General features: G+C 42.6%; 1 protein-coding gene across 7 annotated transcripts in view; it reads right to left on the bottom strand.

Annotated features, from left to right (window-relative positions):
- The window catches only part of RUNX2 (RUNX family transcription factor 2), a 159,294-nt gene that overhangs the window by 121,428 nt on the left and 11,868 nt on the right, over positions 1-25,998 (bottom strand). For all 7 annotated transcript variants that reach the window (XM_074536518.1, XM_074536519.1, XM_074536520.1 and 4 more), the window contains exon 3: positions 23,720-23,824. In XM_074536518.1, the coding sequence (XP_074392619.1) occupies positions 23,720-23,824 (105 nt within the window). The remainder of the gene's footprint in view (positions 1-23,719; positions 23,825-25,998) is intronic.

The following is a 25,998-nucleotide window of genomic DNA, read 5'->3' as shown; positions in this document are numbered from 1 at the left end:
TCTTTTCCCTCAACTAGTGAGATTGCAGTACAAAACTTCCAATCTTTCAATCAACAGTAGGTAAAGAATCCAGGGAAAATGAAACTGCTTTGACTCGAAACAATAAAATGTGTATTAAAACACCACCTATCCAGCTCTGAATGTAAACCACAGGAATACTGTAAAAACAGGGATGTTAACCAAGACACATAGTGATTAAAGAACATTTTAAAGGGAGAAGGGAGACCACCCTTAAAGCATGGAAATATCCCTTTTGGACTAAAATGCAATCTGTTGTTTTTTGGTTTGTTTTTTTTTTTTTTTCTTTTGGGCAACTGGGTCTGATTTTCGTTACAGTAGCTCGTTTATGGAATTAGCAAACATACTACATTTCAGACAAGCAAATCCAATTAAATCAGAAGAAAGCACACACATACTTGTGCTGTGCCAATCCGTCTATGGTGTCAGAAAGACACAATTCCAGGCAGCAAGGGGGGTGAGGGAAGTGAAACGGGTTTTTCACTGGATTGCAGAATTTTTCATGGTGTAAAATGCTGATTGCTTCAGATCAAAAAGGTAAATGCAACGATATAAACAACCAGGGCAATGAGAACAGAGCAGGTCAGGTAAATAGCAGCAGCAAACCACAGGGCACGACTGAATGGTGCAGGAGGTTGTTTCCTTGATGGTTTGTAAATCTTGCTGCTGCTGGAGGCCACTGCACAAGCACCTTCCTGTGCCGGGCACGGGAGCTCGGCAACGGTTAATGGCGCACGCTGCATGTGTGTGGCCTGAGCAGCGAGGAAACCCAGCAGGAAACATGGTTCTAATCTTTTTCTAGTGGCAATTTCAACATTATGCTACAGATAAATTATGGTAATGTAAATAGCAAAATCCATTTCTCAGTTCTTCGGCTCGGCGCCTGCAACTGCCTCAGGTTTCTGCAGGCAGGACGGGCAGAGGACGCTCTGCTGTGGGGCAGAGGTTTTGGCTCAGGTCTTGACAGCGCCATGGGTAGGGCAGTCTCCTCTCTGCTTTCCCTGCCATGTTTTATCCCCTTGTGTTGTAAGCTCTAGGGAATTTTCTCCTATTTCAAGTCTGGGGATCATGGTAATGAAAAATCCCTTCCTAGCCATGGAGTCACAGAATCACAGGATGGTTTGACTTGGAAGGGACCTTAAAAATCACCCAGTTCCAACCCCCCTGCCATGGGCAGGGATACCTTCCACTAGACCAGGTTACTCCAAGCCTTATCCAGCCTGGTCTTGAACACTTCCAGGGATGGGGCAGCCACAGCTTCTCTGGACCACCTGTGGCAGTGCCTCACCAACTTCTGATTAAAGAATTTCTTCCTAACATACAATCTACATCTCTTTTATTTCACTTTAGAATTGCTCTCCCTTGTCCTATCACTCTGTGCTTGGGTAAAATAGACCCTCTCCCTCTTTTTTACAACTCCCCTTTAAATGCTAGGTTGCAGTAAAGTCTCCCTGGAGTCTTCTCTTCTCCAGGATGAACAACCCATCCTATCCTCACAGCAGATGTGCTCCAGCCCTCTGAGTGCCCTCAACATGTGCATGCCCTTCTTATGATGTGCATCCCAGAGCTGGATGCAGTGTCCCAGGCAGTGTCTCACAAGAGCAGAGTAAAGAATGCTCTCCCTCATCTGCTGCCCACTCCTCCCCAGGACACAGCTGGATTTCTGGGTGTGAGTGCACACATGTCCAGCTGTTTGTCCACCAGAGTCACACACCTTACTACAAAGCTACTGCAGCTCTGATAAAATTACAGAAGTACTGACCATTATCAAACAGTCCTTGCTAATACAACCAAATAAGGTTAGTTTGTTAATCTCACAGACTTTCTAGGTCCCACATCTGAGCAAAATGCTCTGACTGAGCCTCTCAGCACTGTGAAGAACCACTGAAGATGTCAGTGACGCCGCAGTCTTTCTGTGGCACACTAAAAAAAGCTACAAACGTATTTTGATCCCAGCTGGATTTAACAATGCTCTCTCTCCCCCAAATCCTCTGTTTTCAAAACAAAACTGAAATTTCAGGCCAACGTTTCCTGTGGTGATCATTGTGGTTAAACACTATTTGTCAGTTTTTCATGCTTGATAAGGTCTCTCAGCTCCGTAGCGGAAGAATTGCTGTCAACTGAGCTGTGGCAACTGGAGACAGAGCTTTCACCCAGCAGGAAGGGCCAGATCCAGTTCTCCTCTGAGTTTATGGCAAAACTCCCACTTCAAGAGAAGCAAGATTTAGGCTGATACAGCCATTCCAGTTGGCCTTTGGTTTTGTGGGGAAAAGGGCAGCAGCTTGTGTTATTCGCCAAAACAGGAGGAAAATGTTTGAAAGGATAAGAGTGCCGGGGTTTGGCCAGCTGCACCTACTCTTCACACTACACACCACAAATGTCTAAAGTGGATCTTGGAGGAATTACCCATAGCGGTTTTGAGGTTTTAAGGAAGGACAAAAAGAAAAAAAAAAGAAAAAAATTTGAAAAGAAAAAAAATAAAAAGTACGCTCAAAAAGTGCACTGATTCTTGATATAAATTGATTCAACTTTCTGACAGGTTAATAGAAAGTTCAAAGATGCAACCTGGCTTATCAAGATGCAGCTCTGCTTTGAAATCATTTAGCCAAAACAGGTCCCTTCTAACAACAGCCATGATTCTATGAAATATCACCTTCTTTCTTGAGAAAATTTTAGCTCTCTAAAAGCATTACTCATTACTTTTGGAGTATAATGAGTTAATGTATTTAATGCAGTTTCTCTCAGTCTGACATAGAGAAGTAAGACAAAACCTGCACAGAAACCTGTTCAATAGGCAAGACCATGACTATCTAAAAAAATTCAATCTTAGTTTGGCACAAAACACAAACACTCGTGATTTAAAAACCACCAGCAAGAATTGTTGTCCTCACCAATGAATCACATCAGGTAATTTGGGGACTTTGCATGAAAATCAGGAACTCATCAATCAGATCAAAAGGTACTAATCACACGAAGCAGCAGTGAAAATTCTTCCATGTAAGGTTGTACTGGCTGGCATTCACCACCCAATGTGAACATGCTGGTGAAAGTACAATGAGATCTCTGACCACAAATGATAACAGCCTTAGCTTTTGCCATGCCCTGTAGGCAAAACTCTGGGAAATGCCAGTGTTCCCTCTGTCTTTTGTGTAATGGCACAGTCCGTTGTTCCTTATCTTGATGGGGATTTCCACTCATCCTGGTTCTTTAAGATGGAACCTCTGAAGCTTTTTTCCCATGCTTGAACACACTGGATGCCTGTTTACCTGTGGTATTTATATGCAGGTTTGGACCTTCTTGTCCATGCCAGATCCTAAAGAAAGTGTGTTAAAGACACAGAATCATGGAATGGTTTGTGTTGGAAGGGACCTTAAGGACCATCTTGTTCCAACACCCTGCCATGGGCAGAGACAGCTTCCACTATCCCAGGTTGCTCCAAGCCCCACCCAGACTGGCCTGGAACACTTCAGGGATGGGGCAGCCACAGTTCCTCTGGGAAACCTCTGCCAGGGCCTCACCACCCTCACTGGGAAGAATTTCTTCTTACATCACAGAACCACAGGATGATCTGAGTTGGAAGTGACCCACAAGGATCACAAGTCCAATTCCTGGCCCTGAACTGGACCAAGAGTCACACCATCTGCCAAAAAGCATTGTGTGAACGCTTCTGGAGCTCTGTCATGAACTGCATGACTTGTAGCACTTCAAAATTACTTGTTAATGCTTCTGGAAAGCCAGAATCCTCTCAAGCAGGGAAAAGTGTTTATCTGTTCTGTACTGAGGTCTACAGAAAATTATCAGCACTGAAAAAAACAATTTAATTGAACATTTCATGAACTAATCTTGAAATGATGGGCTTGTTAGATGTAAGTCTCTTTCCATCACCACTGCTCAGAATTTATTGGCAGGTTCTAGAGCACTTCAGGTTCTGCTCTGTCCCACGTCTTAGATGACTGAACTTAAATCAATGTGGTCAAAACATTCAAAACATGCTGGATCCTGCCCTAACAGCACTAGACACTTAAGTCTACTTTCTCAAAGATTGCAATTTTAATAATTTGCTCTACTTTTCTGTGAACTGTAAGTCTTTAGAGATGGGGATGTGGAGACATCAGTTACTGCTTGGCTGTACCAGGTACTCTTTATGGTTGCACCCTGGCCAACATATATGGAGCAGCCGGAGAGAACTCCCCATTTCCACATTTTTCTCTTCAATGTGAGCTTTTCAACACAATTTGAGTGAACAGGAGGGACGTTCTGGACAGTAACACAGAGAAAGCAGCACACCTGGCATCCCAAATTACTCCCATGTGTTCACTGCTGCTAATGAATGACGAGGTTAGCAAATATGAGAGGCTCCAATTCAGAAATATTTATATAGGCAGCATAGAGAAGTGACAGAAAACGAAGCTATTAATTACAAAAGACAACAAAAAAGGTCATTGCAATACTGTGAGCCACAGTGAAATGGGATTTCACAGTAACTGCACTGGTACCTTGCATTTAGAAATGCATCAAGCCAAACTTTTCACAAACAACTTGACAATTTATTGCTGTCTGTAATGTAGAAATGAAGTGGCCAAATACTGGCTAAAAAAAAAAAAGTTTTTCTCATTAATGTCAGGCTGCAGAATTCCAGATTAAAACAGCCTGGAGGCTTTCTGCCCTCTAATAGATCTCAATTATTTTTCCCCCGTAAGGGAGAAATGCCCAGCAAGGTCTTGAAGCCCCAGGTTTATGGCCAGTACACTGTCAACTTTTCCAAGAACAGCCTCTGTTTTCTGAGATTTCTGACACTGTAGTAGAGCTCACTCAGACTAAAATTTTTCTTTGCCTAACAAACCCTATAAATTTTTAAATAACGCTTTAAAAAATAAATCTTGCTTAGGCACTCAGCTAATGGGAACTGACTTTTTTGGAGCTCACTTTCCATTCCCAAAGCAGAAGCCGATCTCAGCAGGATGTTTAATGGAAACCTGGTCAGTGTCCACTCCACAGCCCCTGCTATCCATCACACAGCTCGGACTTTCTGTCACCTGGGGGGGGTAACGGAGTCCAGCACAGGCAGGGCGGTGTTCACGTGGCCTCTCCAGGCTGCAGCTGTGCCAGCTGCCAGGGTTATCACACCCTGCCTCTCACTCACTCATCGTCCAACACAGCTACTGCTGATTTGGAGCAGCACTCTGCTAAGCCAGCTTGTTTTGACTGATGCTGATAGGGGGGCCCTGGGAAGTGGTGAGATGCTGATGAGCACAGGGAGTGTTGTCCTCCACAGACAGCACAGCTGTGGCTGGAAGAAAACACCCAAGCAGCCCTCGTGTCCCCCAGCCCCTGGGATTCCTGCTGCTCGAGGATGTGCAAGGCAAAGCCATGTGCCTTCCCCCAGCACAGATTTACTGTCATGCCAGTCTACAGGGCTCACAAATTTTCCAAATCCCCTGGAGAGGTGAAGTGGGGACCCTGAGGCACTTATGGCAGATGCCTCCACTGTGACCCTCTCTGCCTTTCCTGTTGTATTCGCATTAAGTTCCAATGTCAGCTTCTCCCACTAGGCATGGCCTTGAGAAATCCTGAATGCAAAGTCCACCTGAGCTCAGGAAGGAGCTGGCCTACCTTCTTCTCTTTTTTCTCCTTTACAAACATCTCATCTTCACCCACAGGAAAAAGTTGGGAGCTTTCCCATGGACATGCATATTTATAAACAACCATGGACTGCCCATATCTACATATAACAAGAACCAAATGTCATTCAGGACACCAAAAATCACTACAGGGACAGACACCACTTGCTAGACAACCACAGAGTAGAGAAAATACCCTGAGGATTAGGAGTTAAGGAACTGGAAATCCTGGCTGTTCAAAGGGGCTGCACAAAGGGCAGAAAGCCATGGTAGAGGGCCTGGAGCTAGATGATCTTTAGGGATGCTTCCAACCCAAACAATCCCATCAGTGGAAATTCTAAGTGGAAAATCCAAACTCACTACTTTCTCAAATCCATTGTCTAAGGAGAGTCATAACCTGTTAAAGAACAGCAGCTTAAGGGTATAAATCCAGAGGTTGCTATAAATCCAGAGGTGCCAGTTTAAATAACTCGCTCTGAGTTGAAACAACTGCTTAAGTTCTCATTCACACCAGAAGTCAGGAGCCAGGTCCACAGTCTGCCCTTACACACAGAGCTCAGATCCTGCTCATTGCCTATGTCCTGGAGAAGTGTTGCAACTTCACCCTACTCAGTAAGCAAAATAGGCCACAGGGAATTGAAAAGAAAATGTCTTAAATCAGCTGTGGGTTGCTCTATACTCAATATTATATACAGTGGGAATTATAGAGCTGAATTTAACCAAATGCAGGCTATTTTTTTTGTATCCAGAATATCTAAGCAGTAAAGACTGGTAAAATTTAGGGTCTTAAATACCTGCTAAAGTCTCTTTAAATAGGTCTGTTCCCAAGCAGGCTGAGAAATAAAATAATTTCTGTTTCAAATGAGACCCTCAAAACACCCTTTCATGTGAGTAACAGTGTTGTAGGCTGCAGAGAGAACTAACAAACTGGGTTCATGCAAACAAGACACCCAGGGATTAAGAGGATTCAACAGGTAATTTTTACAAGAGAATGTTAATATAAGTAAAAAACATTGGCTTGGCAATCACCAGTATAGGGCCATACATGCACACACGGCCACTTCTCAGAGTGGAATGGGTTACCAAGTCCTGATCCTGGATGGTGAAGATCTGCACATGTACTCCCTGCCTTGGTGAATGTGCAGTGATTCCACTTATATGAAGCCTCTTTTATTGAGGGCTAAGATAAATCAAATCAACTTACATTTATGGGGGCCAAGAACACCTTCCAGGCAGCTGCTGCAGCTCAGCTGACACGGAAACAGAGACATCCCGTGTAACTCAATCGTGCGACTAAGCCCTGAAATTTTCTTGGTATGGGCTCAACTGGAAGCTGAAATTAACTGCAATTTCAGATCTGCTTTCTTGCAGACTGAATTGAGGCACAGGTCTAGTGTTAACACTTCACAGCAGGGCAAATTCCATGCATACATACCAAAGTTATAATGATTCTGTAAGTTAAATATAATACAAACTGCTTTGTTTGTGTTGAAATACTTGAACATCTATCTACAGGTTAGGAGCCTAAATAAAAAAAGCACACTACTGTACAGGAATGAAAGGATGATAATCATGGAATGGACAACAAAAACTGGTGATACAGTATGCTTTACTCTTATGTATATATATGCATATGTAGGAAAATAACTTAAGAAAAGAAAATGCAAAAAACTCAATAGAACTCCAATAAGAAAAATTTAAATGTTAAAAGTCTGTCTCATTGAATAAGTGAGACTGTGGCTGGAAGTACAGCAAGAGGCATTTATACAAGCCTTCAACATTTCAACCCTCTTTGCAACATGAAAACCAGGAAAAAAAAAGGCATTTTCACGAAAAGGCCAAATTCAAAGTGCAGAGAGTGCTTCTCCCCATCAGGCAGTGCATTCATTATTATTTCACATGTGCTGTGTCTAAAAAGATATTAAAATATTTCAGCATTGTGTGCATCTTTTAATTCTGCATATACTCATCTTATTGTTCCATCAAGCACTAGATCAAAGGTTTTCTTGATGTGCAGGTGTGAAAGGTGTGTACAAATGAAGGAATATCTTCCTGGCTATTCAGTCTGTAGGAGTACATGAAAGAACCCAATTATGACAATCCAGGTGATTCATTTTTACTCTCAACTGGGATCCCTGGGCCTCAGAGCTGCTTCTTCCTTCTTTGAATGGCCAAGACTCACAACGATTTCTGCAGGGTGGAAGTGATCTGTTCAAATTTATGAATTTTTTTCATTTCAGGCGGGAAAATTGCCTTTCCCTGCAGTGTGACGTTTGCCAAGGTTCATGCCCTCCCAGCTCCATATGGCAAAGACTTCAGGCAGATATTCTGGCCAGTAGTCTCAAGGCTGGGGTTAAACAAGCAGTTTGTTCCTCTCTTACATAAGCACCGAAAGACAATACTACATTCGAGCTCATAAAAATATTTTAATTGGTGATGATTTCCAGACAACTATGTCAAAATTAACTCAGAGTTGATGCCCACTTGCTTAAATTTCATTCATCTGGGTTCAAATTATTTGCTTAAAAGAAGAAACATTTCCTTTTATACACACTTTGGTTTCAACCTCCAAAACCATTGCTAGAAATTAGTCCCAACCACCCAGTCAGCTGCCTCAGAAACCAAGCTCAAATCCATCACTTTAATGACATCAATAACAAATACACAACTTTAAACCCTATTGTGAACAGTGGCATACCAAGAAGCATGTGTAGCTGTCATCTCGTTAGTCACTAGAAAAACACCAACGAAACCAAAAGAGCCTAACCATGACAAATTATTCAAGAGTTTAACCTGAGACATTAATAAGTGCTAAATAGCTTGTTTTCATGCTTGCTTAAGGAGATTTGTTTAAAATCCCACCAACCTCCCCTGAATGTCGCTTGGCGAAGCCGTTCATTCTTGTCAAGCTGGTTTTCCTATTCCAGCTAAAACAGCAGGTTCCAAATGTTTGGTTAGGGATGGCTGCCTTCCCCACCCCTCAAGACACGCGCGCGCCGGCGCCGCCGCACCGGCTGCGGAGCTTCCTCCCCTCAGCTGCACAAACGCGGCCGATCCACTTCCCCAAAGTCACAAAACACTCGCTTGGTAAAGGCTTGTGCACCTGAGAGCAGTCATTCACCAGTCAGTGGTATGAGACAAATGCAAGAAGGGTATCCATCCATCCAGGAGTTTCAGCTTTCCAGACTTTCTATCTTGTCTGGTTTTCACCTCTCCGGGCTGGAAAGCTCCTAAGGAGGCACTACAGGAGCCTGGTACCTGCCATTCTCTGAGAGCAGCACCAGGTATTTAACTCTGATTAAGGGCTGGTTTAATGACAGATTTGCTCCTACAAGCCACCTTTACCTCCAGCAATGCCTCCAAGGAGTTAAAGGAAGTAGGATCTGGAGCCTAAGAAAACTACCTTGTTCTGACACAGCAATATGGAGCAGGAGTGTATGGTGAGAACTCACAGCTAACAGAAGAGGAAAAACAAAACCCATTTCTTCCCATCTATGAAATGAAAAACATATATGTAAAGATGTTTCCATTTATGAAAGGAAAGTGAAGATTTCTGACTCATATTTTGATGTACTTTGGACGGGAATATGCCTAAAAACACAAGTTGAGTAAACAAACACCTTGATCTTCACCATGTTCTCATATTCATGTCATTCCTGGAGTAGGGTTGTGTCATTATTCATATTTCACACAGAACTGAAGCCAAGAGAAAGAGGTACCCAGTTTCCTCTGATATCAGCAAGTTTGGAAGGATTTTCAAATGCACTAACATCACAAAGACGTCAGAGACAACAGATGACAGACTTAAAGAACTTGTGTCCAAATGTGTCAGCCACTGAACCACCCTCCTACATCCCTGCCTTACTCATGTGGCCGTGGAGAGCTGGTCTTCCAAATTTCCTGACATGAGATGAAAGGATAGAAAACTGGCAAAAGTTAGGATTGTTTTGTTCTTTTTAAAAAGAAACATTTATTCTAACAAAGAGCCTTTATGCTGATGGTCCAAATATGCTAACATTGCTTTTTGCTACATACACCCTAAATCATCATTCCAAGAAGAACTGAGCAGGCTTCCAAAACAGGAGCAGTCTCAGATGCACTCCAAAACAGTGTACTGTGCTCCAATGTAAAACTGTTCTTCAGTCCATATGGGAGATCTCAAGCATTTGCTGAGTCTGACTTTACATTTAATGGAATTTATGTTGGAGGAACAATTTTATTTTGATCAGTGCAACTTTTATGCCGAATTTTTGGGGGTTTTTTATTTTGAATTTTGGGCCAAATTTCACTTTCCTCTTTGAACAGATGACCAAGTAGACACAATTGTTGCATGTTGCACATGAGCCCTAAAATCTAATCTCTCCCCAGACTGGTGTCCTTATGGAAATGTGAAGCCTTCCCATAACTGTAAGTTGTTCAGTATACTGACTGTCAATTAAGTGAGGGATTTTGGAATTTTTTTAACAACTCGTAAAGCTTGGAAATTTTCAGCATGGATTCTGCAACCAAAGATTGGGACAAGCTGAACTAATTTAAAAATGTAAATGTAAAAAAGATACGACCCATAAGTGACAAATTAAAGGGGGACCAGGAGCAGCTTTCAGAGCTCACTGCCCTCCACCACTGAGTGCTTGTACAGCCCAGCTACTCCGGGGTCAGCATTTTCTGGCAGCATCAGACAATAAAAAACGCATAAACTCGCAGTGCAGGGTAAAGCTACTGTGTCTGACATAACACTAACACAGGGGCCCAGGGAGGTGACTGAACCCTGGCTCCCAGCTGCATCAATCCCTGCTTTAATCACCCTCCTGACAACACTTCTCTTTCAGCTCTCAAGCTGCTTGGCTCCCAAGGATGGGAACACCATGAGAGTAAAAGGCATAGGGAAAAGCTTAAATTAAGTTGCAGTGGTGAGGGGAATAAAACTGTGAAAGTGCCTTTTGCTCAGCGCTCAAATCTGTCTCCAAAGAAAATTTTTTTCAACTTAATAAAAACCCAGGCAGCAGAACACTCATCCCTGAGTCAAATTCCAGTGAATGGTTAAGGAGTCAACAAGGAAAACAGTCCCTGTAGCCTCATTTTAGGGGGCAGAGTCAAATAAGAGAGTGTGTGTTTCACAGAGAAGGAGGGAAAGATTTCTGTGCAGGAGCACATCTCAGGTGAAACTTGCAACACTGCCAACAGTGTTATGAACAGCTTTCAGACCTGTTAAAACTCTGGTTGCTGGTTTTTAATGGATCCAACACCTTGGGTCAAGCATTGGAACAGGATGCCCAGGAAAATGGTGAGATCACCGTTCCTGGAAGCATTTGAAAAACATATGGATATGGCACTTGAGGATATAGTTTGGGGGTGGGGCTGGCAGTGCTGGGTAAACCATTAGGCTTTATGATCTCAGAGGTCTTTTCCAATTTTAATGTTTCTGTGATTCTTCAGCAGCTCTGAGCCATGCAAAAGAGGAGAAGGTAACAAGCAAGTGTTTTTCTGCTGGCTGACATCAGAATACCTGAACATCCCCAGAAGGTGCCCCTGGGTCACCTTCACCCAGTCCATTTTTGCAGAAGGTCACAGGTTTTACAGAGCTCCACACCCTTGCCAGAAGGTTTTTAGGAGACTGAAGAGCCTTCTTCTACCCTTCTACCATCAGTGACTCCAGCTGCAGCTCAGCAATGAGATTGGGCCAGGATGGTGCCCACCATGAGGTTTGGACGGTGCCTGGCACAGGCTGTGGGTGCTTCTCCCCTGAGCTGAAAAGAACTCAAGCAGGGTGCAAAGCCAACCCAGGGAGCTTTCAGGGTACAGTTTGGGGTGGTTTTATCAATGCTTATTTCCTGTGGTTGTGGCTCCTAAACACTTGGGGGTGTTTTGCCTAAAAATACTCCTTTTCAGCAGCAGCACTGCCCTCACTGGCTCTGTCAGTGAGACAAAGGGGTGCTGAGGTGCAGGAGGGTTGGCAGTGAGGAGGCTCCACATCTTGGACATATTGAAGAGTCCCAAAATACATCTCAAACCTCTCTGGGCTCACACCCCATGTGTGTGTGGGTGTGTTAGAGCCTGCAGTGCCTGTGCAGACCATGCCAATTCAGTTGGAGAGTACGCACCCCAAATTACCCCTCTGGAGAGGCTGAGGGTGGGGAAGCAGAGCCCTGCCAAGCATTGGTGCCCGGGGTCACGCTGCCTTCTAACCCACAACGCCTCCAGAGGTCCTGCTGGCTGCTGTGGCCCCAGTTTCATCTTCTACAAAGGTTGTTGCCTCCTCCAGCACGTCCCTGGTGCACAGGCAGGAGTCACGTCCTGATCTCCAGGGCTGCTGGAGATGGCACCTCACTCATCCCCTGCCTGTCACCAGCCTGACCTGTTGACTCCAGAGCTGCCCACGAGGAGCCCCTGTCAGCTGCCAACTTAATTTCCTACGCAGGATTTCCACTGAAGCTCATGGGTTATTTTTCAATTCAAATTAATAACACATTAGATTGAATATGTTTCAGTTGGAGCTGGTAGAACAGCCCATCATTCCTGTTACCCAACACTTCCCATTACAAAACCCAGTTTTCAGTTGCTCCCAACTTTACTGAACTTTGACTGTTTGCATTCCATTTTTTCTTGCATGAGTATGGAACACACTTCTTCAATTTCAACCAAAATGGTCCGATATTCCTGGAAATGAGTTAGCTCAGGGAAAACCTAGCACCTCGAAAAACATTTCTGGCAATCTTTTCTTGAAGGAGCTTTTTTTGTCACTCTCTTCTGGAGTGGAGTTTTCTAACTTGGCACAGCAGATTGGCTCTTTTTTTTAGAACCTCCATGGAAATTCATCCAGATTTGGTAAAATTATGCAACTTTGAAAACTAAAATTTCATCAAATAAAAATTCCTTAGATTTTATCAGTTAAAAGCTTTGTTTACAGCTTGGCAAAGGTAGCTGATGGCTGACCCAGATTTATGCTTCTGCCACACAATTTTTTGTAGTTGCTGTAGTTAAGTCACTTAAAACAAGGTGCTCTTAGATAATATTCTCTGTGTGAAAAATAAGAGTAAGTGGGTGGATTCCACCCCACAGGATGTTGCTGTCCTATGGATAAACCAGCACACACTCCTACAGTGAAGGACTTTTTCTGTCTCTCTCACACAACAGGCATGAATTAAAGCCACATTGAAAACTCATTGGCATGTCCCAGTTCTGAGTGCTCATATGTGGACTTTTCCTACTATAAATTTTGTCTGCAGCATATGCACAAACTAAGATGCAGAGCTCGAGGTACCTGCTCTTTAATTTAAAAAAAAATCTTTTTGTTTTAAGTCAACAAGTTATTATATATCTGATGTGTAAGTATCCCCTTTGTCACAGACCTTAAATCTACTGGTTATTCCCTTTTGCACCAAGTCACCAGAGGAAAACAGTTCTCATTTAATTTGCATGACATGTATGCAGTTAGTGAGGTGTTTACTTTGCATCCCACATGGATGTAAACACACTTCCCAAAAAACTTCCTTCTTCTTTGAGCTGGGACTAAAAAACAGTCACTGTTATCTGGATTTTGGAAGCACCAAGTCCTTCCTGCTCTCTCCTATAATAAAGACTATCTCTACAAGCCAACTGTTATCAGGTTTCTCTTTTGCTGCCATCTTTCAGGAATAGCAAACATGAAGAACAGTGAAACTAATAACGCAGATCAGTGAGTCTGCAGAGATGCAAAGAGCAGACCCTGCCCAAACACTGAGCTGGAGTGTCCTTGGTGTGCTGGAATCCTGCTGCCCTGATTCCCAGGGAAGTTTATGGCAGTGTTCACACCGCGGGCGATGAATATTGCTGTGTGAGCCTTCTTCAGGGCACTCACAGACATCCCCTGGGCTCACTCTGGCACAGCAGAAGATAAAGGCTCATTAAACTGTCTGACTCTGCCGTGGAGCTGATGAGCATCACTGAGCTGCAGGGGACACAGCTCGTGGGAGAGGAGGGCACCATCAGTGTGGGGAAAGGTGTTTTAAAGCAGGGCAGACACCTCTGCACTGAGTGCCTGTGAGCTTTACCCAAGCAGGCACAGAAGGGGAAAACAAGAAATTTTTAAACCGCATGGTGGTTATTTATGTCTCACAAGGAGGGGTTCACCAAACCCTAAATTCTAATGTGTTTCAGAGAGCAGCCCTTCAATGTGGCTGTTGAGAAAGCAGACACCAAAGCTCCCTTTTAAAAGGTTTAAATAACAATTAGAAGGAGTATGAAGAAGTTCTTCAGAGCTGTGTGCTACTGCTGGTGGTGGTAAGCCAGGCAGTTTGCTTAAACCCAGCTCAAGCACCTGCAGAGCACCCAGTGCCAGTGCAGTGGTCTGGGCTGCTTCACGTCCCCCTCCCTCACTCACATCCACTGACACCTATGGAGGCCTAGGGTGGGATAAACCAGCTTCTAACTCACGCATACAACCCTTCCTTGACCACAGTGGACAGGAGCTGAGTCACTGAGTCACCATATCAAACTTTTAGGCAGCTACAGTTAAGGAGAGTTAATCCATATGTCCCTTTACAAAAAGGATTTTTATTTGGACAGCTTAGCTGATGAACTGAAACACTGAATTATTTACATTCACTGCTCTATTGCTGAGCCCTCTTCTGTAGTCAACAATTCTGTCTACAGAGGTGATGATTTTACTGCAGTGCTGGTTTTACAAACTATTGTCCAAAGACATCAAAAAAGGCCAAAAGTGGAATGGGGGGGGAGGCACAGTGCAGATCATCAAAGCCAAAGAGTGTCCAGAATGAAAGAAAAATTCTGTTCCACCAATCTAGAGTCTATGGTGATAAGAGACCCAAGAAATGAAACACAAAATTATTACATTAAATTATTATTGATTTAATTGGTATTCTGGAAATGTGGAACCAACTCTTTTAAACTTCACATATCTACAGTGCTTTATAAATTCACTAGATAACTGAATTATTGAAGCATTTCTTATTGCTTTATAAGAATCTGAATCTGGGTCCTTGATTACACATGTACACAGGCAAAAAACTCCTAAAAGTATTCCATGTGTAATTCCCTCTGAATTGCTAACGTGTTGTTTGTATCACACAGCAACCCTGCATTGTATTTCCAGGTCTCTATTCCCTTCCAGCTTCCAATGATTGTGAACACCATCCCTTTTCAAAGAGTAATCTCTGGCTTTCTGATCCATTTTAATACAATAATTTAAAATCGGGCTTCTTTGAAAATCTAATCTGGGATTTCACATACAGAAACAAAACCAGACCAGAGACTACAATGATGCCTGCATGTGCCTGCTTCTTTCCAAGAAAAAGCTGCACCAATGTGAAACTGCTGAAACTGAAAAAATAATTGTCTACTTGTTTCATGACATCTGAAGTGATACTCCAGAATAAAATTAGTAGGATCCCTGTGTCTAGCAAATTAAAGTATAAATGCAAGAGCTGGAATCATGCATTTCTTCCCCAGCACACTTCTGTGGTGCTTCAGAGGTGATGATTTTCCTGTTGAGCTCTAAGAGCAATGAAACAAAACACCACCAAGTGCCTCTGACTGCACTGACACTGAAGACCATGTCTACTGCTGCAGGAATGCAAGAATGAGAAAGTGCATGAGGATTTAAGGAAGCAGACAACTAATTGGCATTACTCACATGGATTACAGACAGGCAGGAAGCAGATTCTGCTCTTGTAAGCACCCTGATTAATACCTCCTTTGGCACCCTGAATTTAAATGAGCAGGGCTACTAAAGAAGCAGGGCATTATGAAGTGGGAGTAAAGTTCACAAAATACAGTGGGAGAGTTTGAAGAGGGATGGAAGCATTAAACATTTATGCTGGCAATAATCAGGTGAAAGGGTTTGTCTTCCCATGCTGTGGGAAAGATTACATCTCAGAACCACAGGAGAATGGGCAGCATGTTCAGTTTGGATAAGTGAGGAACAATTAATATGTTCTGCTGTGAAGAAGAAACATTGGAATCATGGAGTACTTCCCAGTGCTAGGAAAATCTTAAAATATATTCCCCAATATTCTTCACCTTTAGGCAATATCTGTAAAGTGAATTGTCACCTTTGTAACATTTCTTATGGAGCTGCAACTGCAGTGTGAGAACCTTACTCTGCCTACAGCTAAATAACAGGAGTTTTAACTCAGCAGTTCACACAGCCCAAGCTGAGTGGGGCCTGAGCAGTACTTGACTACTGAAATCCTGCAGGAGGTGATAATGATGCCTTAGTAGATAGCATCATTTCTAAAGTATGTACACTGCACTCATTATGGCAGCTGCAGACACACTTCAAAGTCAGCTTTAAACAATTCCTTAAGCTTTCAGAAAAGCAGCAGGGACTGTTTAACACCAGACAAAGCCCCCACCCAAGAAGGTGAGTGAACAGTGGGTTAATCCAACACTGAGCTCCTGCTCCCGGTGACTGCACCCTGGGCTACCTGCCTTACAGCTCACTCGGGCTGTCTGAGCTACACCAGGCTTAGCACACTTTGGGACTACAATATCTGCAAATCTCATCTGATTCCAGCCATCTCCAAACCAGGGTGTCTAGTCTAGGCTAGTCATCAAGCCTCCATTCAGTATCAATGGCAAGGGATGAGAGTCCAAAAGGCACTTCACTGCTCTCTAAGACAAGCATTAACATATGAATCACTCTCTGCAAGGGCCTGTGTCTCTTCATTCATGTCAGAGGAAACCTACTCTACAGGTCTGATTTTTGGAGAGCTGAAAGCCACCCACAGCACACAGCAAGCCACCATAGTGCTGAATAAGCTGGTTTACTGTAGATGAGATTCATAATAGGGGATCTGAGCAGATACAGGCACTAAGGAACCCAGTTCCTCATCTGAGTAGGGATTCTGGCGTCCCAAATATACTGCAGCATGAGATCATTACTCAGTTTCTTCCCCTGAAGTTTCAATTAAGTATGATATTCATCCTCATTTCCTCTTCTGCATTCCTTGTCTGGTTAAATCAGCATCTGTGTTTCACGTCTGGGATGACCATGTTTCAGTGGAGAATGAAGTTTGTATGGAAAATAAAAATAAGTTCTATAAAAACTTTAAACAGAGATTTGGAATAGACAGTAAGCAAGTGCTACTTAAGTACTTCACTTACACTATTCTGATGCAGAGTTTCCAAATATATTCACCCTTTTCCTTATTTCCCAAACCACTTTGGAAAGTGAAGGGAGATGTATAAGAGGTGCTACACTGAAGAGTAAGAAAAAAAAGCTGATATTAGTAGCTACAAGCTAAATGGATTTCAAAAGTGACAATGTCCAACAGTTCCCTTAGGAGAAAATTATGGAACAAAATGGTCTGTGGAAAAGCTACTCTAATGCCTTTTTTAATACCATCTTCCTCCATAGGACCAACATGGAGTAGAGTCACAAAGTTATAAAAAGTCACTGTCCCTGGAGGTGTTTAAGGAAAGACTGGATGTGGCACTCAGTGCCATGGTCTGGCTGACATGGAGCTGGTTGCTTATGGACTGCACTTGATGATCTCAGAGGTCTTTCCCAACTTAATTGACTTTATGATTCTGTGAAATGGTCACCCCTTTTCCTCTCCTCCTAGTCATGCCCTGTGGAGATACAGAATGAACTCACTTCCACTATTACTTCATTTGTTTGATTATAACCCCATTTCCACATCTGTATATAAATGGAGATTACAAGCAAAACTCTCTTATCGTAGAACTAAGCAGCACAACTACACAGAGGGGCCATGATTTTATTTGTAGCTTGGAGGGACACTTTGGATACAAACAGCAATAGCTGGAATATGAAAAAATCCCTGGGATGGCCAAATTACATGCCAAACGTACTAGGAATAGATTTGCTTGGAAGCAAGTGTTCCCTCTACAATGGGATGGAAACAATCTGTTCTGTTGACAAATACAAACCAAAACTGCATTGCTGTTGGTGAGGACATCTTATGGAATGGTTTTATGCTCAGACTGGTGCATTTGTTTTACATAATCGTGTCACCATAACAGTGAATACATGGTCACTCTGTCACCTCTCTGGGCAGCAGTGTCCTCCTATGGAGAGAGTCCCAGTGCTGTCACATAGATTGCTGAGATTTCAGAACTCAGCAGTTCTGAGTTCTTACAGTGCATGAATTCAAGCCATGAGTGAACTAAGCAGATTTTGCTTTTGACTCACTCTATGCACTAAATAAGCAGAAAAAGGTAACAACCACCAGAAATTATTTTGTCTCACAGCCTGCTTCTCAGACAATGAGATTTTATGCACAAGCCCCTCTCTAGCCACAGTGGAAGAACTAAGAATGAGCTTGTCCTTGGGATGCAGCTACCACCCCAACAGTCCCAGGTCACCTTGTCACAGCACTATGCATCATGGAGTCATGGAATCATAGAATTGTAGAATCATAGAATAGTTTGGGTTGGGAGAGACCTTAAAAATCATCTGTTTCCAAAGCCCCTGCCATGGGCAGAGAGACTTTCCACTATCCCAGGTCACTCCAAGCCCCATCCAACCTGGCCTTGAACACTTCCAGGGATGGGGCAAACACAGCTTCTCTGTGAAACCTGTGCCTGTGCCTCACTGCTGGTTGAGGTAACTGTAGGGAGCCCTGCTCTGTGGGTTGCACACTCATCTCAAAAGTAACCCTAAACCACTGGCATATGCAGTGTCTGTCACCTTTGGTGGGGAACACTTGAATCATCACACCCAGCTCTTACAACCTCCGGGAACACTCAGGACCTCCAGTACCCAGCTAGAACAGTTCTGTGAAATTACACATGTGCAAAAAATAAACCAGCAGCAAATGATGGTGAGTGAAACTCTGTCTTGCCTTTTAGACTGCAGTGAGGAACTGATGTTGTACCACTGGAAACAGAAACACTGCACTCCTTACTGGGGACCTGGTGACAAGGAAGTCAGGTCCCAGTCTGTAAGTGGACTGTGCTCATACATTAATGATAATCATACATTAATGATGGTCACAGAAAAGAGTCTAAACCTCTCTAAACTATGGCCCTGCTGAACGTCTCTCTGGCTGTACAATCACATTTTGCCTCGTTTCTTACAAAGAAGCATTAGATTGCATACATTAAGCTCTACAAAGTCATTTAGAGCAACTTTCAAACCCCAGACCGCCCACTCTGCCTTCCTCTGCTCCCACAGCCACTGGGATAAACCCAGACCTACCCAGCCAAGCTCAGCAGAGATCTGTCACTCTGAAAGACACCAGAGAGAGCCACGGATTTTCTAACTTGGGTTTGGATGAAACCCCAAGACTCCTCATCACATCTCGGGGTATTTAGCATTGACTTTAATTAAAAACCTCCCCATGCCAAACCACATGCAGATGCAAACCGACGCCTTCAGCGTCTGCAGCGCATCGCCCAAAAAAGCTGCGCTGCTCCACTCACTCTGAGGTAGATGCATGAAGGAGGAACCTGCCTGTAAAATTTCCTCTTGTTCTGCAAAGTCTCTCTCTCTCTCTGCACTGCCCCAGTTTACCACAGTGCAAAAAAAACCCCACAGTCAAATAAATATATCCTTGGGAAGGAAGGGGAGCTGGTAGAGTGGTTTTTGAAGGCAGGCCAGAGACTATTCAGAACGGGGGACACACAGAGTGTTTTAAGTGCTGTGATAATTCTGCATAAAGAGATGGTAAGGCTCTAACTCCTTGCTGTAGCATGCCATGTGTCCCTGAATAAAATTACTGCCATGCAGGCTGTTAGCAGAGGAATGCGTAAACAGACAATGTATCCTTGCATCAGTTCCACAAAATGTTGCACAACACAAATGCCTCTCGATGTGTCATTTCCTGCTTGGCCACCGGCCCAGCTCCTGACAGGCAGTCAACAAAAAAAAGTGAAAAAAAGAAGAAAAAAGAAAAAAAAAAGAAAAAAGAAAGAAAAAAGAAGAGGGAAAAAAAAGGAAAGAAAAAAAAAAGGAGAAAAATTAAATAAAGAAAGGCAAACTGAAAGATTTAAAGCTGTTCCACTCCAAAGCACATTCCACTCGCCTCAGACTTATCCCTCCACCCTCTCCGCCTTTGAAAGTAAAGAGGGAGAACTTCCTAAAAACTGTTATGGTTTTAAGTCGAGGAATCTCAAAAATCTCAATCACTTATCTGCTTTTTATAAGCCGGGTCGGCCAAACAGTTAATGTGGGGGCTGAGCAGAACCCCTGGCTGGCTCTCTCTGCCTTTTGCAGCGTGCACAGACAAAAGGGCGATGTGATGTTTGCTCATACCTTTCATCACGTGTGCACCTTGCAAGCAGAGAAACGCTCGGGAGCTGAATGAAGCACAGCACTTTTCTGCCCTGAAACGCTTCAGCTCAAAGCTCAGAGCTGCTTTTCCACTCACACTGATAAAGAAAGTTGGGGTCGGTGACTTTGGAGCCTACCTTTGATTAGAGATAAACTAAAGTTTCTGGAAGTCAGGCAAAATATAAAAAAATACAGACTTCTCCTCCCTCCTTCCTCATGATTCCCCCATGACTGGGTTTGTCCCAGGAGTGGCCAGAAGGGAGGATGTGCCTCCTATTCTAAGGGTATCACTATGGAAGGGCAAATCATTATTTCTGTAGTTGTAATGAGGTAAGGCAAAGGCATTAAAGGGGGCCTTAGGTAAAGATTTGGGTGGTTTCTTTGCTCTTTTTTTTCTTCTCCTTTGACTTCCTTTACAGTAATCTCTGGCTATCTGTCGGTCAGTTATGACCTCATGAAAACTTCTCTGGAAAACTTCTTTCAGCCCTCCCAGCTGGAAGGCAGCTCTGCTGGCTAAGATCTTCATATGGCAGAGGTTTTATCCTGGTTATGAGGAGAGAAAAATATCTGCAGGATTTCCTAATGATTCCCAAAGATCATATACAACCCTGTCTCTAGACTGCATCACTCAGAGTGCAAAGCACTGTCTCAATCCAGCATAGAAACTGCAACACAGAAGATGTCCCTGGACAGTAATCTGGATAGACTGGAAGAGGTTAGGTAAAATGAAATAAATCTTTTCTGAGAAAAAAATCATCAGAAGACCTTTTTTCCTATAGAAACTGGCAAGTTTTCCTAACAGAGCAACCTGACATCACTGTCTCTATTAAAATATTTTCAAATAATAACAGAGAGGCAAGGCAGCAAGCTTCTACAAGCAGATGTTTAATACGACTAAATGGCACTTACATTTAAGAACCCGACTTTCTGAAGTGCTGAGCATCCAAAACACCAACTGGAGTCCCTGCATGCCACGACTGTTCAGCACTCCTGAAGTCAGGCTCTAAATGTCTGTGATGGCTTTGCTGCTGCTGCTGCTGGGAACCTCACAGCTTTCGATTGCTCGAGTCAACTTGCCAACAGAAGGTCAGAGTGCCTTGCCTATAAACAAGCCTTACAAATTCACGATCTAAAGCATGATGTCATGTCTTAAAATGATAAGCTGGCAACAAAGTAAATGACATTTTGTAAAGATGTGCATAATTTTATGTTTACACTCCTCAGAATGAAGGTTCTAATAAGTCATTGGTTGTGTTCCTTTAAAGGGAAGTTTTATAACTGAGATGAATCACAACTGCAAAAGATCAAAGTTAAAAAACATCAATGATGCCATGGGGTACTTTTTAATCTTGTAATGAATGATGATCATGTGCTCTTATGAAGTTGCTCCAACTGCCAACGCCAGATGTGTATATTAAGAAAAAAGTTGTTTGTGATGTGACAGCTCTGGTTGAGCTGCCAGAGAGAGGAAAACTAGGATAACTAGCTTGAAACATTGGAGTGAAATACAGATCCTGGCAGAGAGGGGCACTATTTGCCGATACATAACTTTTAATTCAAACACATTTGCTATCAGAGCTGCTCCTTGAATTCCTTATTGCCCCCAACCACCTAATATTCCTTATGCCACATAGATACCAGGTACATTCACTGAATGATTGCTACCAAACTAATGTATCGACACAAGTGCAGGGTCTCTAAGAAGGAAGCAAAACTTCAGTGAAACTCTCACAGCTCACTGGAACTACTCTTTCCCTACAAATTCAAGTTTAATGATGAACCATTCCAGAGATTTATGAATCCTTTCAGAATTAATTGAAAGGGTAAGATTGCAGTATTCCACCAAAACACTAAAGTACAAATAGACATTCAAGTTCAAATTCTACTTTCTTGATAAAAAAAAAAAGAAAAAAAAAGGGAAAAAGGAAAGAAAAGAAAAAGATGAAGAAGGACACAATAACTCCATGCAGGCCATAAGAACTCAGTTACTGAGCATTTCTAGGCTCAGCTATTCAAAGACACCAGCAAACAGGTATCCACATACAGAGACATCTGAGGTGAAAAGTAAAAAATTCCAGCAGAACTAGGAGATCTTGTTAAATTCTATGAACACAGACTCACTTTCAATCCACGGATCACCAAAACATCCCCATGCCAGGAGGATCCCTTTCTGTGCTGCACACGGTAATCCACACTACTCTCCACACATCACTTTCAAACCTCTCTGCTCTTTCACCACGGTTCTGTCCTCTGCCAGGAAATTTCCTCTTTTGTAGATGCATCAAAACATGGATGGATCAATACATAGCCTCCAGATGGGAATGGCTAACTGGTATATAACTTACTCCCTGCTTTTTACTCCATGAGTGCAGCTTCCCCAGTGTCCTCCAAGTAAGTTACATGGAGCACCGGCTGCAAGTGAAAATTAAAAATGGGAACTGACTCACAGAGAGAAGACAAAACAAAAATCCCCCTGCTGTGACATCAGAGCACCTCAGCTGTGAGCAGGTAGCACCACAAGTATGTACCTAAAGAAATGTATCCAGAGCTATTTGCTTTTTCTTAGCTGTTCTTCAAAGTGAAACTCTCCCGCCTGGACAGTTCTTACAGGAGCATTTGAGTTCCCACCTCGGTGTAAGAGGAGGTGACTCTGCAGCGTGTGTTGGCACGAGAAACACTTAACTGCATGAATTCTGTCTACATCTTTCTACTTCTGTCTTTGTGGTATTTTAAACTAAACACCATGAAAGCTCCTTGAAGGTCGTGTTTGTATGTGCAGATCAAAGGCAAAATAATTATTTGAGATGCTTCCATTATAAGGATTCTTTTAATGTGGTTATTCATCAAATAATTCTTAATCTCTAGGTGTAATTTAAATAATGCTATACCTGGCTAATCCAATCAATTTAGAGTAATTTCTAGTTAGATTAAGAAAAAACTCCAGAAGTGGCTCATCAGTGATACCCGTATGATGTGAGACTGGTTACGAGCAAAATGTGCTAGACAGAGAGACAGCCAGATAAATCCTGATGGATTAAACAGACTTGACTGTATCTAAAAATAAGTGCTACCCATAAAACTGCTAGGACATGACAAAAAACAATTGTCATAAAAGTACAGCCATTGCAAAATAGATAAATCATGGCAAATAGATTCTTAGTGAGCTTGCATGGCTAGAAGATAAATGTGCTGGGTGAAAATCTGCTGGACTATGTTTTAAAAAAATATATTTTCTGTACACAAATAAGAAACAAAGACTATGCTGTTGATATACTGGGTTTTTTTATCTTTCTTTGGCCCTGGGGGTCTATGATAAGTCCATAGCTGAAAACCAACTTCAGGTATGATGAGATTAACCAGGTGCATTAATTATCTGATGGCAAAAGAATTTAAGGGCAAACAAAAAGGCACTATATTATATGTTTCCTCTCTATGCTAGGACTGATCCTGAAAGATCACGCTCCTGTTTTGTTCTAAACGTCTTCAGCTGGAAGCTTACAGGAGTTCAGGAAATGCAGCACGTTGCAGGATTGTATCTACTGTGTCTAAATCAGATTATATATAAATACACTGGGTTTAGTTCTCATTTACACTGGCAGATAATGTATCAAGACCTTGATGTGAATGAGAATCAGGTTTGGGATTGCCCAAATTCAGCCAAGCACTTAAGTGAGTGTTTAATGCAAGTATGTGTGTGGTCCAATAGACTCCAAATTAACCATGCACTCATATATTTTACTGAGCAAAAACCAGTGTTTGACAAAGATATACATATTTCATTTACAGGTTTCTATTAAGCAAAATTAAGCAGGCATAAGAGCAAAAAGAAGGATATAATACTCACTTCTTGGCTCTCTTGGCCCATCCACTGTAACCTTTATAGCTCTGTGGTATGTAGCGACTTGGGGGGGATTTGTCAGGACAGTTATTGTCAAAGTAAAGCTCTTCCCTACAAAGAGAAAAAACAACAAGGAATGAGTGATTACAACATGAAAACAGTCACATGCATGTTCAGTAAAGAATCAGTTTAAAATTATTCCCTGTCGTTACCACAATCGTGAAAATTAAAAACATAACTGACCATAGGAGTTTTCCTCCCGTTCAGTTTTACTCTATGTCAAGAATATGTCCATGTGTTGACAATCTAAATGTTTCTTATTTAATAATGGGTCATCATACAATGACAGAACAAAAGTGATTCACTGCTGAGGACAAGCCAAATTCTTTGCTGCATTGAAAGTGGTGTAAATCCAAAGCAAGTCAAATAATTTAAAAATTTACTCCAGTTTCGCAGCTGTGTGACAGAGGGCAGAATGTGACCACATGTTATTTACTTCACACAGTTTTATCATTTCATTTGTTTGACTTGACTACAATAAGATGAGGAAAGAATATATTTTCCTTCTGGGAGATGTTTTAACAGGGAGTCAGTGTCTCTGTCCTTCATATGCCAAGGCCAATATGATGATATCATCATTATGGAACACGCCTTTTTTCCCTACACATTTTCCATCTATGAAATACCAAGAAAGCCCCCAACTTTCCTGTGAGGGTGAGCAATGTCTGTGTGCACGTACTTTGCTATCGTCAGTCTTCATTGTTGGGTTCTTTTTTTGGTTTTGGGTTGTTTTTTTTTTAACTTTTCAAAGCTTGAATTCAGGCAGAGATTGCACAAGACCATCTACAGCCTTCAGCTGAATGAAAACGTTAAAAAGAAATAAATAAAGGGAGCTGCCTGCTTCTGAGCACACATTCTCACAGGCCTGGCCCCCGTTTGGGAGACTCACTGACAGTTGTAATCTGTTAGATATGCAACGGTTACTCATGTCAGATAGTCAAAACTGAAAACTGTTTCAAGACAGGAAAAGGTGGGCGTACAACAGTGACTCAATAAAACAGTCAGCAATCTTTGGCCTTCATGCTCATTTAAGCTGCTACTTTACCAGACACTTAAAGCTCTTTTTTTTTTTCCCCTCCTCCCTGGGTGTATTTGTGCATTTTTGCTGCTAGGGCTTTTCCTTTCGCTGAACTCTGAAGGCATTCAATCAAGGCACAAATCTTAAATGCTATGTAACAGCACAAACTTAATGCAGTTTTTTCAGGCCTAATACAGAACAGCTTATATATAAGGCATAATACAGAACAGAGCTTTGTCTGTCAAATCTAGTAATTGGTCTTTCTTTCTGGTCCAAGTCGTATATCCCCAAACCTGCCTGAGACATGCATCATTTATTATCAGGAGTGCAACTTCAAACTGTCCTGGCTATAATTTTCATGAACTAGAATGTGACATGGATTTTTTTTAAAGGAAATACAACTGTCATTTAGAGTAAAATGATTTTCCAGGTGAAGCTGTGCTCCAGCTGTGCCCAGCTCTCTGGGAGATGCTGGTTAGACGGAAGGTCAGGACCCTGGCAAATAGAATTATAGAATGGTTTGGGTTGGAAGGGACCTTAAAATCATCTTGTTCCAATCCCCCTGCCATGGACAGGGACACCTTCCACTAGACAAGATTGCTCCAAGCACCATCCAAGCCTGCCTCAAACACTTTCAGAGATGGAGCATCCAGAGCTCCTCTGGGCAACTGGTGCCAGTGAGTCACCACCCTCACTATTTCTTTCTAATATCCAATTTAAACCTTCCCTCTGTCAGTTTAAGCATGCAAAAATCTCAGGATGCTGAATTCTGTCCCACTGGCATGGCTGAAGGCGGCTTTCCCATTTTCACTGGAGAAAGGAATATTTCCTAAATCATCACAGGAGCAGAGTTAGGTGTATTTTGGATGTCCAGTCTTTGTCCAGTCCAGCCCACCTGCTGTGCCAGAGGTGAACTGTGTGTCCTGTCAGCACAGGGTGTGGGCAGCCTTCACACACATAGCAGCAGCCCTGCAGTGCCTCCACACTGCTTGTCCAGGGCTGAGAAGTGTCTGTGCCTTTTATCCCTCTCCAAAGAGGAATTCAGCCCATTGCACAAATATAAATATATTTATATATATAGTTCTCCAGGCTCAGGTTTAAGGCTTCCTTTGGCACCAACTTGCCATGCCAAAAAGTTGTGACTTTTAAATTGTATGGTGATGACATTCAGATCACAGCAACCCTTAGATGATCACTAGAATATTAC

The sequence above is a fragment of the Zonotrichia albicollis genome, chromosome 3 (genome assembly GCF_047830755.1).
Source record: "Zonotrichia albicollis isolate bZonAlb1 chromosome 3, bZonAlb1.hap1, whole genome shotgun sequence".
NCBI classification, from domain to species: domain Eukaryota; kingdom Metazoa; phylum Chordata; class Aves; order Passeriformes; family Passerellidae; genus Zonotrichia; species Zonotrichia albicollis.
This window is presented reverse-complemented; position numbering and strand designations above follow the sequence as displayed.